Here is a 16,381-nt window from a genome sequence, read left to right as displayed (position 1 = left end):
GCAGAAATGTTTGCAATTTGCTTTTTCATTCAATGTTGGCAAGTAAGCTATTCCATTCATTTGAACTACTGTTCAAATTCCACTGTATGAATAGTACCACTGTTCATGTATCTGTTTCCCTTCTGAGGGGCATTTAGGATGTTTGCAATATTTTACTACAGCACACAGTGCCAATATGAATGGACCATCCATCCTTGCTTGTCCCGTTACCTCTATCTTCAAAATAATGTATGTTAAATCTGACCTCTTCTCCTGATCCTGCAACTACCCTAGTTCATGCCATCATTTTCTCCTTCAGGGGCTCCTAAGTGTCTCAAACTTTCACTCTTGCTTCCCTTCACTTTACACTTCACACAGTCCGTGGGGTCAGATTGGATCTCTCCTTTATCAAAATCATCTCCGTCATACTTGATCAAATCCAAAGCTCACCCCATGGTCAGGAAGGTCGCGTGTGTTCCGGCATCTCTCCCCAGCTCTCTATGGTCCAGCACTCTGGGCTTCCTCTGGTCACTGCCTTGGAACCTTCGAACCAGCTGTTCTCTCTCTGCCTGAAGTCAGCACTTCATATTCCTTTGGCTTCATTCAGGTTCCTCATCAGATGACACCTCCTCTGAGAAGCCTTTCTCAGTTGTTTTATCTGAATTAGTGTTGCTTGCGTCTCCTATCCCTCAGCCTGCTTTTCTCTTCTCAGAAGTTATCACACCTGAAATTATCTTGTTTACTTCGGCTCCTCCGCTAGAATGTAAACCCCCTGGCCTTTGTGTCCCTAGTTCTCAGAATAGGGCCTGGTGTAATAGGCATTGGAAATTCTCAGCTGGATGAATAAATGAGAGTGCGTCAGTACAAGACTCATTACACACATTCTCCAGGACAGTATCTTGAAAGCCCTGTTGATGGTGAAGCACAGTATGAAATACACATTTTATACAGCACTACAACACACAAACACAAAGGTGACTCATAAAAGTTTCAGCAAGCAATTCTCACGCTTACTACTCTTATATTCTTTATTCTATTTCAGCAAGAAAGATAGAAGAAGAAAATGTGCTAGTTGCAACCCACTAACCTGACTTCACAATTCACCAATGGGTTCTAACCTGCAGTGTGAAAAACTTGATTTAGGATATATACCTGAAAGTGGTTTTGCTGAGTTTTATTGAATATTCCTGAACTGCCCTCCAAAGCAAAAAAATTATACTACTAACATCATTGCTGGTATTTCCTCACCTAAAACCTGGTCTTAGGCTTTTTAATTTTCATCAGTCTGCATGAATCTGTCTTTGTTTAAATTTGCATTTAAACAAAAATGGTTACTAAAAAGGCTGATTTAACTAACCTTCAAAAAATATGCAAACTCAATTATTTTCTAGTGCCCCTGGAGAACTAAGAATTTTTGTATCAGAAACTTTCAGAGCCCAAGTGACCTCATCTTCCCCTCTTTATCTATTTCACAATTCCATATTCTCAAATGTTTAATTTTAGCAGCACAAGATTGTATTCCTAAGGACACAGCACTAACAATTTTAGTTCATTCACCATTCATATAATTGTTTATTTACTCAACAAATATTTATTGAGGACCTCCCACCACTGTCAGTGAAAGGGTATCTCGCTGCGACCCTCCTTACCCAGAATGACTCAGGAGACACGGGCCCACGCAAGAGACTTTATTATCTGAAGGAGAGAGTGGCTGCCCCAGAGGGGAGGTGGGGAGAGAGAGAGAGAGAGAGAGAGCGGGAGCAGCAGAGAGAGCAGTGGGACAGAGAGACAGAGACAAAGAGAGGGCAGCGAGAGGGAGAGACAGAGACAGAGACAGAGAGAGAGAGCAGCAGAGTGAGAGAGACAGAGAGAGAGAGCAGTGAGTGAGAGAGAGAGACAGAGAGAGAGGGCAGCAGCGTGGTGCCTTTTATTGTGGCGGATCCGCTCGGCCTGTTGCTTTGGGGGAGGGTCGGCATGTTTAGAGATAGGGCGGGGTAAGTCCAGGCAAGCCCAGGCGTAATTCTCACCGGCTTATGTGCTTGGGACCATGGGGCAAATGGAGGATAAATTACTGTTTTCTTACAGTCAGTAATTTTTCCAGACAGGCCAATAGCTTCTCCTTGCGCTTGCCTTCCAGATCCTGAGTTCTTCGTCCCTTGCACTGTGGCAGAGTCGCCATGGGCAGGCTTGTTTTAAGAGAGGCTCAAAGACTCCCATGGAGTCCCTTCCTTCTTCCAGGCCATTGTTTTCATACATTACTTGTTCACAACTTTTTGCATTCAGTACATCCAGAGGTGGTGTTCACGAATGCTCTCTTACTGCAAAAGAATTATGCCCGAGAGAAAAGTTTTTAATTAAAGGGGAAACGCCGATGTGTTCATTTCAAGCACTTGTTTTGAATGTATGGTAATAATTAGGGTCTTTAAAAGCAACCCCATTTATTTTACTTTTTCTTCTAAAAACAACTTTTGTTCTGTACAAACAAAACAAAACGCGAAGTCCTACTGTCGTGTGTCAGGTTTGATCAAAAGGACGATGAAAAAATCTTACGTTCATTCTCATGCAATTCTAAATTCTGACGGGAGAAAGGATCTCGCCAAGCCACGTTAACACAGCTTCTATCCCCAACAGATCATCTCTAAAGACGTAATATCCCTTTGACAAGTCTTAACTCATAGCAACGCCCCTGCTCCCCCGCCTCCCCCTCTCCCCAATTTAAAAACCACAAATCTTAAATAAAAGCCGCAGCTCGACTTCTTGTGCTTTCTGGAACACAAGATCAGGAGTTAACTCCTTTTATTGCTTCCAGATAGTGGTGTGGTTAGTAAGTAAGAGGCGCTACACCCAGACACAGTGGCTGGGCTAATAAACGGTGCAGTTCGTGTTTGGTTCTTCCATTTGTATTTTTAATGTCAACCACATGCCCCAAAGAAAGGGATGAGTGCGGAGACCGGCATGATACTCCTACTGCTCTCCATTGCCCCCCATCTCCACTTTTCCACTCCCAGCCCAGGAATTCATGCAAATCAGCCTGCTAACCCCTGGGCAATCCGAGCCACTTTCGCGCCTTTCTCTCAGGACCGTGCAGCACTGTAAAAAGGGGTGGCGTTGGCGCCCTAAAAGGCCACTCTTCCAAGGCGCGCCTTAGGGGGCTTCCAAGGCTACCATATGAGTTCAGAATATTTTGGGGTCTTTCTTTTCCCCAGGACTGAGGGGTCTCGTGCATGGGCGGTGCGTTACCACAGCTTGCAGGACCTACGCCCCGACGCGGGAAAGCGGGCCTGCGCCCCGCCCCTCGGGCCCGGGTCTGCGTGTCCCGCCCGCCGGCCGCGCGGCTGCGGCTCCTGCTCGGTGGGACGGCGGCGCGCTCGTCTGCTCCGCTCTCCCCGCTCCCAGGGTCGGCCCGGGCGGCTGCCGCCAGCATGGACGCTCGCCGCGTGCTGGTGAGGGATGGGCGGGGGATTTTGGGGGTGGCGGCGCGGTGGGTGCTGGGCGCCGGCTGACTCCCTCCAACTCCGCCGCTGGAGTGCTGCTTATCAACTGGTGGCTGGCCTGGGCGGCGCCCGTTTAGGCAAGCCGCAGATTTTAAGCACTCCGGGGTTAGTCGGAGCCACGGGCAGTCCCGCAGGCTTTGAGCATCAGTTCAGAGATTTGAGCTATTTGCAGGATACTTGCCCGCTCTGGGGAGCCCGAGGCCACGTGCGCCCGAGTTGCACGTGCGCCAGGCAGGACAGCGGCTGGGGCTGACTGGTCCCCCATTGTGTCCGCCCTCCCGGTTCCCTGGGAATTTGCCGTGCAGCCTCCTAGCCCATTTTTCGCGCCGTTCCGAGCGGGTGGGTACCCGTTCCATCCGCGCGCCTTGGGGGGCCCTGAGGAGCACTCCCCGCCCGCTTTTGTCCTGCTACGTAGCCAGCCGCTTCTAATCGCTGAGGGTCTGGAACGTACGTGGGTTTGAAGTTTAAAGGTCTTGCAAACCGTTGTCTTTAGAACTTGGGTTGTGCACACTTCGGGAAGCGTCTAGTACCAGGTGGTGATGAAATGCAGTTGAAGGACCTGGTATCCGAACTGCTGGCCTACCGATTGTTCGTTTCCCACCCACTTCCCTTGTCCCCAGCCTTATTCTCGGCTACCAGACGTTGATGCCCTGTTTGGAACGTTACTTTTTGCTCTAACGGAAACCGTTAAAGGGTCTGCCCCAGGAAAGCTGAGAAGGTGGGGGTTGGGTGAAAAGAAAGAGAGTGACATGTTTAAAATAAGTATCTGGGGTAAGGGACACGGGAAGAGGCTGGTGCTGGGGGCGTGGTTTCAGAGAGAAATCTTCTCCCGGGTGAAACTGAACAATAACTTTAAGGATGAACAAAGTCCTGTGTAGCTGAGGTTGAAATCTTACGTGCCTGGGTTCAAATTCGGGCCATTGTGTGGCTTGAATAATCCATTTCATATATCTGAGCCTCAGTTTCTCCCTTTGTTAAGTGGGAATAATAATAGCACCTTTGTTGCAAGGAATTAAACATAGTGTGAAAACATACTTAGTGCCTGGCACAGAAAACACCTACTAAATGGTATTAGTTACTATCTGCCTGCCAAAAAAGTTTATTTTAGCTGTGACCATTTGCCTTCTTAACGTGTCCCCTGCCCCCTCTCATACATTTGCCTGCTAAGTACCTCCTTGGCATGGCGTGTGCTGACTCGTTAAACCTCAGCATAGATATCTCTGACAGCTTCCCTTAGAATACCTCCCTGAGGCTGTCTTGGGCCTCTGACTACTTGCAGGTAGATTGATGCGTAAATGGTAACAATTCAGCAGTAATGCGTGGAGCGCTGCTGTTTTAGGAGATTGCAGACTTGGGTCGCCTTCCAACCTGACGATCTTAGGCAGTTCCCTCACCACCTTGAAGCTTTGAATTTCCACATCTAGAAAACTGCGTTTCTGAGATCCCTTTTAATAAGTAGTAGCGCTACTTTTTGTCACGTTTCCCACCTTTCTAAAAGGACAAAAGAGGAAAACTTACTAAGGTGATGGAATGAAGTCAATTTAGGAGCATAGGGTGGTTGGGTACCATCATCATGGAATTTGCAGGGGACTGAAATGAAATGTGTCGTGTCAGGTGTAGAAGGCTAAGAGTGTTCTGTTCACCCAGCACCTCACATCTTGGCATTGTTTTGTGAGGCCCATAGCAGAGCTTGCCCTTTGAAAGTTCTCACTGTAAGAAGTCACTTCCGCTATTCCGTAGCCATACTTAAGAAAATACACTAGTATATTTAAGAAATATCATTACATACTAAGAAATGGCAGAAACTCATGTTTTTTTTATATGATAGATGCCAATTGCATATTCTAATGAGTAGTGCCAGGCTGTTCAGTGCTATGAATGAAGGAAACATTTTCATGTCTACAAATAATTTATGCCTTATGAAAGGACCTCTAAAACTTAAGGCTTGTTTAGTAAGACTGCATATCAGGCTGGGCTAATAGAGTGCTGAAGTGCTCTCAGTCATTCTACCTGGGTTTAGAGTGCTGTTTGACCTTTCTTTAACTTGGCTCCTTGTACATTTGTTCACCAGGTTGTTACATTTGGTTTGTAAGGACTTGTGCTGAAATCGCTATACCCCTCTTGACTGGAGCAAACGCCTGTTTGAAAGCCTGCCATGGTCAAGTAGAGGTGCTGTCCAGTTTTTGTAGTTTGAGAAATTAGCATCACAGTAAATAGCCCAAAGTTTACATGACCTCATTAGCTTGATTTTGGCTGAGGGAGAGAAAAAAGTCTACCATTTTATGCTTTTGAAATTTCCTTTCAGAAGTACAGTCTAATTTTTTTTAAAAAAGGGCAGATTTTAGGCAGCGTTAAAGTCCTTGGGAGCTTGGAGGTTCTTAAGGTGGGTAAAGGGGTAGCTCTACAGATGTTTGAATAAATTGATAAATGTCCTTACAATTTTCCTTTAGAGGATCTCTTAGGATTTTATCTGGATTTGAAGATGTTTTTGTAGCACTTGCAAATCCTCTTTTCTACAGAGGAGAAAGAAAACATATCTACTCAGCTGTGTGAATCTACTGGATTAAAAATGATGTCTTCATTTTAGTTAGATACCATAGTAGGCATCCCACTTAATAGTATTGTCATTTCCCTTTCCAGCAAAGGGATCGCCAAGTAAAGAACTTAAAGAAATTCAGATACGTGAAGCTGATTTCCATGGAAACCTCATCATCCTCTGATGACAGTTGTGACAGCTTTGCTTCTGATAATTTTGCAAACACAGTAAGTGCTGCCTGAGAATAAACAGAATTGAGTCTGCAGTGCTGAAGGTGCCCCAAATGCTTTGTGCGTGATTAACACTGCTTGCTTTTTGCCTACATTTCTATACAGCCGTTATGAAAATACAGTATGCATTGTAATTTCATTTCACTTTTTTGCCGTGGTTCTAGGTAGTAATTGTTGAAGGTAGATTAGCTACTTATTCTATCCTTTTGAAATGTCGCCTAACCTAACATGCCTGATGATTTGCCATAACAACTCAGAAATCATTTGTAAACCTCTGAACCATTTTTCTTTGTAACAAAAGCTATTCTCTTGTAGTGCACTTGTAAATGTGATTTGCTCTCTGCACGGTTTATGGAAAATTGGTTCTTGAAAAAGGAAAAAAAAGCACAACCACATTTATTTATTTATTTTACAGAAACCTAAATTCAGGTCAGATATCAGTGAAGAACTGGCAAATGTTTTTTATGAGGACTCTGATAATGAATCTTTCTGCGGCTTTTCAGAAAGTGAGGTGCAAGATGTGTTAGACCATTGTGGATTTTTACAGAAACCAAGGCCAGATATCAGTAACGAACTGGCCAGTATTTTACATGCCGACTCTGACGATGAATCGTTTCGCGGTTTCTCAGAGAGTGAGATACAAGATGGAATGGTGAGTTTGAGAATTTCACCAATATCAAGAAGTAAGGTACATTTAGAGGCATGAAATACTTGCTTTGAAATAATTTTTTTTCTTGTAATTTTCACCGTAGTCATGCCAGAAGATTTTGTTGGTCTTTTTAAAATTTTAAGAGTATTTTCTTCATGTAGTAAAGCAGTTTTGACCAATACAGTCTTACTTGTAAGGCATTTTGTAGGGTCTGAAAAATCTTAGAAATTGAAAAGATAAAATTGGCGAACCTCCAGATTTCTGTTGCCACAGGGCTCCAGCCTAATCAGAGGAAGCAAACACGTCCCCAAGATTAGCTACATTTGGGTCTCATTCAGTCCAAGTGCCCACCGAGAGCCTGGCACAGAGCAGGCCTCTGGTAAATGTCGGTCCCCACTGTGGTTGCTGCCTGCCTCTGGAGAACCTGTGAGATAACTCACATGCGGGAGCTCGGGGTGGGGAATAACCCTGGGGAGGGGCCTTTCCTGCTTGCGCTTTTGCTCCTCGGGGCTCTTTCTGTGCACACTGCCTGACCCTTAACCTCTTTGGTCTTGCTCTGGCCTCCCCTGTGCCACTGCTTTGCCTGGGTCCCACTCTCCCAGAGCATACAGTGCAGTTCTGCAGATGCATTCTTGCTAGCAAGACTTTCTCAGCAAAGGAGCGGTGTGTTGATTTACAGTCAGATGCATGCTTTTCAGCTTACTGTGGTCTGGGACACAGGTCTACTACCGGGACCACATTTAAGTGACGTTGATGTAGTGAAAGCACCCGGCCGAGGAGTGTATTATCACTGTCAAACTTCACAGTAAAGTAACAGTTCCCTAGTAAGTAATGTTGCTCCAAATCAGTGTGTCTTGAAGTTATTGTGGGGCCTGATCTGCCTATCTGGATGTGACCCAAACACTCTCTATAGCCTGAACCATTTCTGGGCAGTGTTTCAGTTCTTGGTAGATGTTATTGGCTATAATTAATAAAATGTCTTAAGAAATCAGATATCCTAAGAACTCAACAATTCTTTTGTCATTAATGTTCTCTCAATCTGTGCACACTATAGAGCACACAAAGAGTGCCAAAAGCTGTGGGGATTTAGGAAATGTTTGAATGTTAAGAAATAGGTCTTCATTTCTGAGACTTTGTGAGTAATATTTTTTCCTGTCTTGTTTTTTGTTTTTTCCCAACCATCACCACAATCAATTTTTGAATATTTCACCACTCCAAAAGAAACCGTGTGTCTGTTAACAGTCATTTCGAATCATTTTCCAACACTCTCAGTCCCTGGCAACCACCAGTATCATTAAAGATTTGCCTATTCTAGACATTTCACATAAGTGGAACCATTCTATACATGGTCTTTTGTGACTGGCTTCTTTCACTTAGCATAATGTTTTCAAGATTCTTCCATGTTGTGTCATGTACCACTATTTGGTATGTTTTTGGTGCTGACTTATACTCCAGTGTGTGACTGTATCCCTTCCTGTTCATCCGTTTATCAGTTGATGGATGTTTGGGTTATTTGCATCTTTCAGCTGTTACGAGTAAAGCTGCTGTAAACATTCATGTACAGATTTTTCAGGTGGACTGTCCTCTTGAGTGTATGCCTGGAAGTGGACTTGCCCAGTCTTATAACTATGTTTAACCCTTTGAGGAATTGTTTTCCAAAGCGGCCACACCATTTTGCCTTTCTGCCAGCAGTCTGTGGGGTCCCAGTTTCTCCATACATTCGCCATACTTGTCTTCCCCTAGTGGGTATGAAGTGGTATCTTGTGATTTTGTTTTGCTTTTCCCGAATGGCTGATACATTTTTAATGATGGAAACTCTATTACTTGTGGAATCTGATTTTTTTTTTATGCTTATAAAATGTAGATTAGAGGGCTACCCAGAGGAGGCAAATCCATAGAGGCAAAAGGTAGGATGATAGTTGCCAGGGGCTGAGGGAGGGGGAAATAGGGAGTTAGTGTGATGGGTGTGCTGCTGTTTCAGTTTGAAAAGATGAGAAAGTTCTGGAGACAGGTGGCAGTGATGGTTGTATTTAATGCCACTGAACTATACACTTAAAAATGGTTAAAGTGGTAAAGTTTATGTTTCTTTTTACCACAGATATTTTTAAAAAGTAGATTAGAGCATTGAGACATCTTTAATGTAGCTTAATATTGCCATAAGCATTAAAACAGTGTCTGTGGGAGAACACATTTATTCCTGTAGGTGTTCTTTTAAAATACATAGAGATCTATTTTTGAAGAAATTAAAAAGGGAGCTGGGACTTTCACGTTTTAGAAAGTGGCTCAGAAGCAGCTGGCCTGGGAGCTGTGGAGATGGCCTATAAACAGTGTGCCCCAGAAAGGCTACCTGAGTTACACTTAACACTTTGTTTGGTTGCTGTATTTGTAATTCCAAAATTGACAAAATTAAAGTGTTGAGTTGAAGTATATCTGATGTGAGTGTTTTGTTCAGAAGGTCACACTGGTATGGCCTGCCCGGGAGTCCACAAGTTGCTAACAGCTGAATTGCTCTGATTACCTAGAGGCTGCAGTCCCAGCACGCTGGCTGTCGGACCCGCAGTCAGTGCCGACGGGCCGGCCCGCTCCGGGTGGCCATGAAGTTTCCGGCTCGAAACACCAGGGGTGCAGCCAACCAAAGAGCAGCAACTCCCGAGCCCTCACAGAATTCAGGGACCGATTCTAATTCTGATTCAGAAGATGAAAATGGCATGAATTTTTTGGAGAAAAGGGCTTTAAATATAAAGCAAAACAAAGCAATGGTAGGTATCTGGCTTTGAATGTGTTAGAACTAGCTCTTTCCAGCTTTTCTCTAAACCACTTGTGGCTTATATTTGTGCTCTAAGAATTATTTTCAGTGTAGCTTTGAAGACTTCATAATTTGTGCTTTAAAATGTTTCTTTCCCTACACTAATGTTTCTCTTTTAATCTATTAAAGTCTTGGTAAATGCATGGGGGGACTCAGAAAAATCTTTGAAATGTGCTACTATAATTTCCATAAGTTGATCATTGTAACAGTTATTTTAACTAATCATTTTGGTTTAATTTCCTCCCTTTTTAGCTTGCAAAACTAATGTCAGAATTAGAAAGCTTCCCTGGCTCATTCCCTGGAAGGCGTTCCCTACCAGGCTCTCGTTCAGTAAGTGTAAATCCTTGTTTGTAGAGGAGTATTTGGGTAGGCTTGGGGTAGATTTGTTACGGTATTTTAAAATCCGGTTTCCTTATTCCCTGTAGTCTTACAGACAGGCTAAGAGGAGACTGCGGGGAGCTGAAGGCTCTGGGAGCTCTCCCAGCATCCCGGGGAGGCGTCCCTGTGCCATTCTTCTGTGATGCTCAAACCGCTTTTGACTGGTGTTTTCTCTCCTTCCCAACTAGACTAAGACCCTCAAGGGCCAGAAATAGAGATCAAAAAATTTTTTTTCTGTATCCCCGGCATTAACACATTCCTCCTACATGGCATACGCATAAATAATACATGTTTTAAAAATCTGAGCCTGAGAAAAAAAGAAGGAAAAAACGATTTCTTCATCAAGTCATGGCCTAATGTATGCAGTTATATTCTGAGGAACTAAGCTGGTGATCTCAGGTGAATTTGGTGTCCGCTGTGGTACAAAAGAGAAGCCTGCCTTCTCCCACCTCTCCCTGAGGAGAAAGGGAAGGAAGTGAAGAAGGGAAGCCATACATACATCTCTCTTGTCTAATATAGAAACAGTGAGTATGTTTCAGGGCTCGACAGAGTGTAGAAAAGGTTTTCTTTTTAAGACAAATCTGTTCTTACATCTTTATTAGGTGTAAGAATAGTAGATCCTGTCTCAGTTTGAGAGAAAGCGGACTCCGTGTTACAAAAGCAGATTGTACTGACTATATGGGTTTTGGGTTAATTTTCCATGCATTATAGGAAAGGACAAAGAAAATCAGGAAATGGAGCTCTCTCTTTTATTTAGCTGAAAACATACTTACGGAGAAGGTGTCACTTCTCTTCATTCTGGAATAAGTGGGCTCTGTCATGTGTGTTTTGTTTAGCAATCAAAGACGCCCCGAGGGCGCACATTCCCAGGTGGTGCTTCCAGGAGAAACTCTGACCAGAGAGCTCGACCTCTTACCAGGTCACGGTCCCGGGTGCTTGGGTCCCTTAGCGCCCTACCCGAAGAGGAGGAGGAGGAGGAGGAAGATAAATTCGTGTTGGTGAGAAAGAGGAAGGCCGTGGATGGCTGTGTGAACGTGAGTTCTCCACATCTGTGCTCGCTCTTCTGTAGCCCAGTATCCTAGATGAAGCAGGTACACACACAGTCTCAACACCAAATGATCCATACTAAATGCTCTTCTCACGTGTCCAGAATTGTTAATGACACATAAACATATTGGATAATTTCTGTTAGCAGGCTCTTTGGCTTTTCCTTAATTGTAGGACTTGTTTCCATGGTGTTGTCATTCCATTATCCCTAGTAAACTTAGGGCCTGCCCCGCCTTCCATAAGCTTTCAGAAAGATTTCCAGGGGGCATTCTCTGTGAAGAAATATCTGAGATTCAGAGTTTGGGAGAGCCAGTAATAACACTGTTCCCCGCTTCTCGTTTTGCAGGAAGGTGACATGCGCAGAAGTCGTCGCCCCGGATCCATGAGCCTCCCACATGTAATTCGCCCGGTGGGCGAAATTACAGAGGAAGAGCTGGAGAACATCTGCAATAACTCTAGAGAGAAGATATATAACCGTTCATTGGTAAAAGCCTCAAAATTATGTCTCAAAATGTGAACGTCTGAGAGAGAGGAAGGGTAGTCTCTCTCCGCGGGGTGTTGCTAGTGTCCTAAAGTTCTTAGCAGATGGGATGTACGCCTGAGTGTTTTTCATAGAAGAGTTTTTTGTAGCCTTGGGATTTAGCCCTCCTAGTCAGTCAATAGTAGTAGTATTTGCTTTTAGTAAGTCTTCATTAGCACTGAATCCTTTCTTTTAGTTTAGAATTGACTCATTTAACATATATTCACTGTGTATCGATTACATATGTCTACATAGATAGGTGCAAGGATATGGTGGTTTGCTAAAGAAAAAAGGACTTGGGTAGGCTTTTTGTTTGTTGCGTAAGCTGTTTTCTTGAAGAAAAGTAGTTTGGTAATACTAACTGTTGTGTCTGCCAATTGAGTGAAGTCACCATGCTTGATATACTTTTCATGCTCTGGCATATACATGCATATGTAGATGTGGAATAGGATTCAAAGACAATGTCAGACTCTATCCACGGGGAATGGCATTCTTTAAACATACCATTTTTCTCTACAAAAAGCAGTTGTTTTCTTTTTTATTATTATTTGTAGGGATCCACTTGTCATCAGTGCCGCCAGAAAACAATCGATACCAAAACAAACTGCAGAAACCCAGAGTGCTGGGGCGTTCGAGGCCAGTTCTGTGGTCCCTGCCTTCGGAACCGTTACGGTGAAGAGGTCAAGGATGCTCTGCTAGATCCAGTAAGTTCCTTGAAGGGATGGGGATGGTCCTGTGGGTCTGGAGGTCAGCCTCGAGGTGAAAGGGCCACAAAGAGGGCCTTGGTGTAAGGACTGAGCGTTGTGGAGCGTTCATTTCAAGGGAGGCAGATGAATTCATAGTGTTGGTGCTGGGTAAGTGTGGACCCCTTCCTGGTGCTTAGGACAGGGCCATGCAGGGTGAGTTGATAGTCCATTTACCCTTGGTGTGGTTGCTGTGTAGTTAGATTTCCTAAGAGAATGCAAGTTATGACCAATGTATTAGAAGTCATATTAACCATGTATAGGTTTTTTTCTTTCAAAAATTTAGATGCAATTGGTGATACCTTTGAATTTAAATAGAAAATAGATAAGTACGGGGGAAAAGTGGAGTTTGATTTAATTGTGCCTTTTCACAATTCTCCCTCAGAACTGGCATTGCCCACCTTGTCGTAGAATCTGCAACTGCAGTTTCTGTCGACAGCGAGATGGGCGGTGTGCAACTGGGGTCCTTGTGTATTTAGCCAAATACCATGGCTTTGGGAATGTGCATGCTTACTTGAAAAGGTAAATGGATTTTTTTTTCTCCCCCATGCTTAAATCTTACATTCATTTTTGTGGCTTAGTAAAAAAAATGATGGAAGTCACAATAGTGTGATACTCTCAGGGGTTGGGGTAAAGGTATTGCCTGGAAAAGGAACACATTTGGGAGTGTTGAAGTGTTGGAAGCATTTTATATCTTCTGGGTGGTGGTGACCTGTGTATGTGTAAAAATTCAAGTTGCACACTTAAGGCATGTGCACTAGGCCATAAAACTCAATAAAAAACATTTTTAGAAGAGTGAATTAGGCTTTCAAAAGAGAATTCTTAGGTCAAAAACTATCTTGACATGTTCCCTTTTCTCTTTCAGTCTAAAACAGGAATTTGAAATGCAAGCATAGTATTTGGAAGATCCACTCCTGCATTCCACTCTGCAAATCTTGTTAAAGTTTTCAATTTTGTCATGTGATCAGAGCCCAAGTTAAGAATTTTGGTGATCAGTCAGTTTTATAGGAAACTCTAATCAAGTTAATCTCATTAGGCACACATGTTTCTGAGCATCCTGAGGAGTATTTGCTAGCTATACAGGCCCTCCTGCAGTTCTTCCTGCATTTCCCCTAATGCCTCACCCTGTTTCCAGTGGCTCTTTCCCACCATTTAGTTTCTGAATTCTTTTAAAATGATAATTTTATGAAAGCATGTTTGACTTAATTGATGTTGAAATAGCCTGGAATCCACCCATAAAACCAAGCACTTAGAAACACAGTACAACTGTTAACTAACTTCATCTGTCAAGTTCCAGAGACCAGCCCTTTAACTTGTTTACATGAAAACAATGGGAATGATTTAGTGTTCTTACTAGTTGAAATTTTTTTAACACAATCAAGGCACAAAAGTCTTAAAACCATGTGGAAAAATTAGGTTATTGTTGGAAAGCAGAATATGTTACTTTGGGTGCCTCTGATGAGAATATTCTGTGTATTGTGCTTATTATACCAGTTGTCACAGTTGAGACTTAATTGCTGTTGATTTCTTTCACCATGAGGCTAAAAGGTGCCTCTGGCTCACACGGTCAGGACCCAGAGTTTTGTGTGCGGTGCTCTACTCATTGTAGAAAAGATGTCCTGGGGAATTAGGATGGTGAGGCTTCAGGAATAAGCTGATTTGAATTCTTGGTATACAACTGGAGTGTAATTATAGTTTTCCAAGTTTATTTCAGTTCATATGGAAGGTATTTCAAATTCTTGTGCATTTTTCAGGGAAAATTGATACTAATAGTCTATAATTTGTTGCAGTTTTTGCTTTCTTAAATAAGCTAGACACAGGGTTCATGTTCAGGTTTTAAGCACTTTTATAACAGTGAGAAGTGCCTTTTTGGAGATGGGTGACTTTGAACAATCGATTAACGTCACATCTCTACCAGTTTGATTTCTGGGCAGATTTCATGGGTCTTCTCCCTCTCCCCCTTTGTTTGCATTAATCAAATCATTCGGTAGGGGTGGGATCTAAGTGTGTTTGTCCATTTCCTTTTCATGAGCAGTCTGTTGCTGTGCTCATTCGGTGTCTGCTGCATAATTGGACATTGAACCAGTAAGTGTAAATAGAGCTTTTGATCTGTAATGCTTTTATACAAAGGTTTTTATTTTAATAATAAAATGTTTTATTCTTGTCTCTTTTTTATCTTTAATACTCAGTCTTCCTGCATTGAATCCTAATTTTTTTTCTTATATTTAAACAAAAGACTTTATGCCTTTTGTAGAATCTCCCTTTTGGCTTAAGTTTCTGAAGGTCAAGGGCCAGTTCTTTTGAACAGGGCCTAGGTTGGTGATACGACTAACAGCTGTAGTAAAAAAATCAACGAAAACGGCTACATTGCCAGATAGAAAAGAATACGTGCCCATGATTTTTACAGTGTTTCTTTTCCTTTACCATTTGCCGACCCAAGAACCGACAGTGATTTCACAGTACCTGACTTGATTTTATCCGCCATTCCAAAACTCATTAAAAGTATGCTGTGCCGTGAGGACTGTTCAGGACTGAGAATCAAAAGACAAAAAAGGCCGATCTAAAAGCCCTCAACCCAGTTAGTTCTTTAGGCTGGCGTTGGCAGTCTACAGCCTGTGAGCCAGATCTTGCTGCAGCCTACGTTTAAATGGCACATAAACTATGTTTTTTTTTACAGTTTTAGAGGGTTGTGAAAAAAAGCTTGTGACAGTATGGCCCACAAAGCCTAAAATACTTACAATCTGGTACTTTACAAAAAATTTGCTGACTCCTGCACTAGACTCATCTGAGAAACCATGTTTACCTGACACATACTCATCTGGGTTCTGAAGACCAAGGTAGATGAAGTCACACAACTGGTATTCTATAGAGATCCAAAAGAAATGGGTGTTCCTTTTCATAAACTCTTCAATTTCATAAACCCAAATTGTAATCCAACTCTTATGAATATAGTAGGGAAGCTTTATTTTTCATCAAAATTGGTGTTTGGGAACATTCTTGGTGTCACCATGTTTTAATATGTAGTGTAACTAGTATAGTTTTCATTAAGGAAACTGACTAGTAACAGTGATTCTGAGGCCTAGCCCTTGAAGGATTCACAGTCTAGTGGAGATACTAAGACAAAAACCTGAAAACATTCTGAGTAGGAATGAAGAGGAAAAGTCCTTGGCACTTTCTCATTACTGGACATTTTGCATCATTGATGGGTCTGTGGATTTTGTAATGACTCATCTTCCAAGAGGGGAACACAGGTTGCTCAGTCTCAGCTGTGATTGTGGGGAGCTCATGCTTTCTCCCACACCCCACTGCCAAGCTCCAAACACCATCCTTAGTGTTGAGAGAACTCAAGTTTTGCCAGTGAGGTGTAAAAAGTGGTGGTGGGTCTGTCATACTGCAGGAATTACCTTTATACTTGGCTCTCCAACCTGGGTTCTCCTAGGCAGAAATGGTGTCTGCCTTTAGGCCACTAACTAAAAGTGAAAAATGAAACGACTGTAATAGACAAGCTTCATAATGAAAAGGGGAAAGGCATAGTTGGAGCTGTGGGAGTGGTTAATTTGTGGTTTAGTTTGCTTTGAAAAAAGTGAGAGCACCTGATGGCTTGTGGTCAGGTAGACGATTGGGCTGCTTGCATACCAGGGGACTAAGATTGGCGCCCTGGAGTGTGGCTGGATAGTTTCAGGTTCCAAGAGGAGAGCGGTAGCGAATCCTGAGGAATAAAAGGTGAACGAATGTCACTATATGTAAATGTTGACCACATATTTCTAGGGTAGTATCTCAAGGATAAGGAAGGGAATCCAGAGAAGTTGGAAAAATGCCCAATGCAGCAGAACTAAGACCATTCCAGGGAGAGACCTTTTGTTTATCTAAAGCAAGCTGAGCTCGCCTGCCTCGAGTCAAAAGGAGTGGAAGGGTGTGTGTATCAGGCCTATCAGTGAGAACAAGGGCATCCTGGGTGCTGAGGAAGACTGGCTGAGATGGCATCTCAGGGGCTGAGGG

At 43.1% G+C, this 16,381-nt stretch overlaps 1 protein-coding gene across 2 annotated transcripts; it reads left to right on the top strand.

The window, feature by feature from the left end:
* Positions 1–3,265: 3,265 nt before the first annotated feature.
* Positions 3,266–14,564, top strand: CDCA7 (cell division cycle associated 7). 2 transcript variants are annotated; one of them, XM_037027256.2, is made up of 10 exons: positions 3,266–3,422; positions 6,114–6,236; positions 6,655–6,891; positions 9,411–9,647; positions 9,947–10,024; positions 10,909–11,106; positions 11,466–11,603; positions 12,194–12,343; positions 12,768–12,904; positions 13,248–14,564. In XM_037027256.2, exons 1-10 carry the CDS (start codon positions 3,402–3,404, stop codon positions 13,276–13,278), a joined length of 1,350 nt encoding a protein of 449 aa, XP_036883151.1. In that variant the 5' UTR covers positions 3,266–3,401; the 3' UTR covers positions 13,279–14,564. The 2 variants fall into 2 exon arrangements, with proteins under 2 accessions (XP_036883151.1, XP_036883152.1); XM_037027257.2 differs by lacking the exon at positions 6,655–6,891.
* Positions 14,565–16,381: the final 1,817 nt, after the last annotated feature.

The sequence above is a fragment of the Manis javanica genome, chromosome 12 (genome assembly GCF_040802235.1).
Source record: "Manis javanica isolate MJ-LG chromosome 12, MJ_LKY, whole genome shotgun sequence".
Classification (NCBI taxonomy): Eukaryota; Metazoa; Chordata; class Mammalia; order Pholidota; family Manidae; genus Manis; species Manis javanica.
The sequence above is the reverse complement of the archived record's forward strand: the minus strand, read 5'-3'. Positions and strand labels throughout refer to the sequence as shown.

Coding starts and splice junctions, on each gene's coding strand:
- CDCA7 (XM_037027256.2), top strand. CDS start 3,402: ATGGACGCTCGCCGCGTGCTG. Junction 6,237..6,654: donor CTGATAATTTTGCAAACACA/GTAAGTGCTGCC, acceptor TTTATTTTACAG/AAACCTAAATTCAGGTCAGA. Junction 12,344..12,767: donor AGGATGCTCTGCTAGATCCA/GTAAGTTCCTTG, acceptor ATTCTCCCTCAG/AACTGGCATTGCCCACCTTG.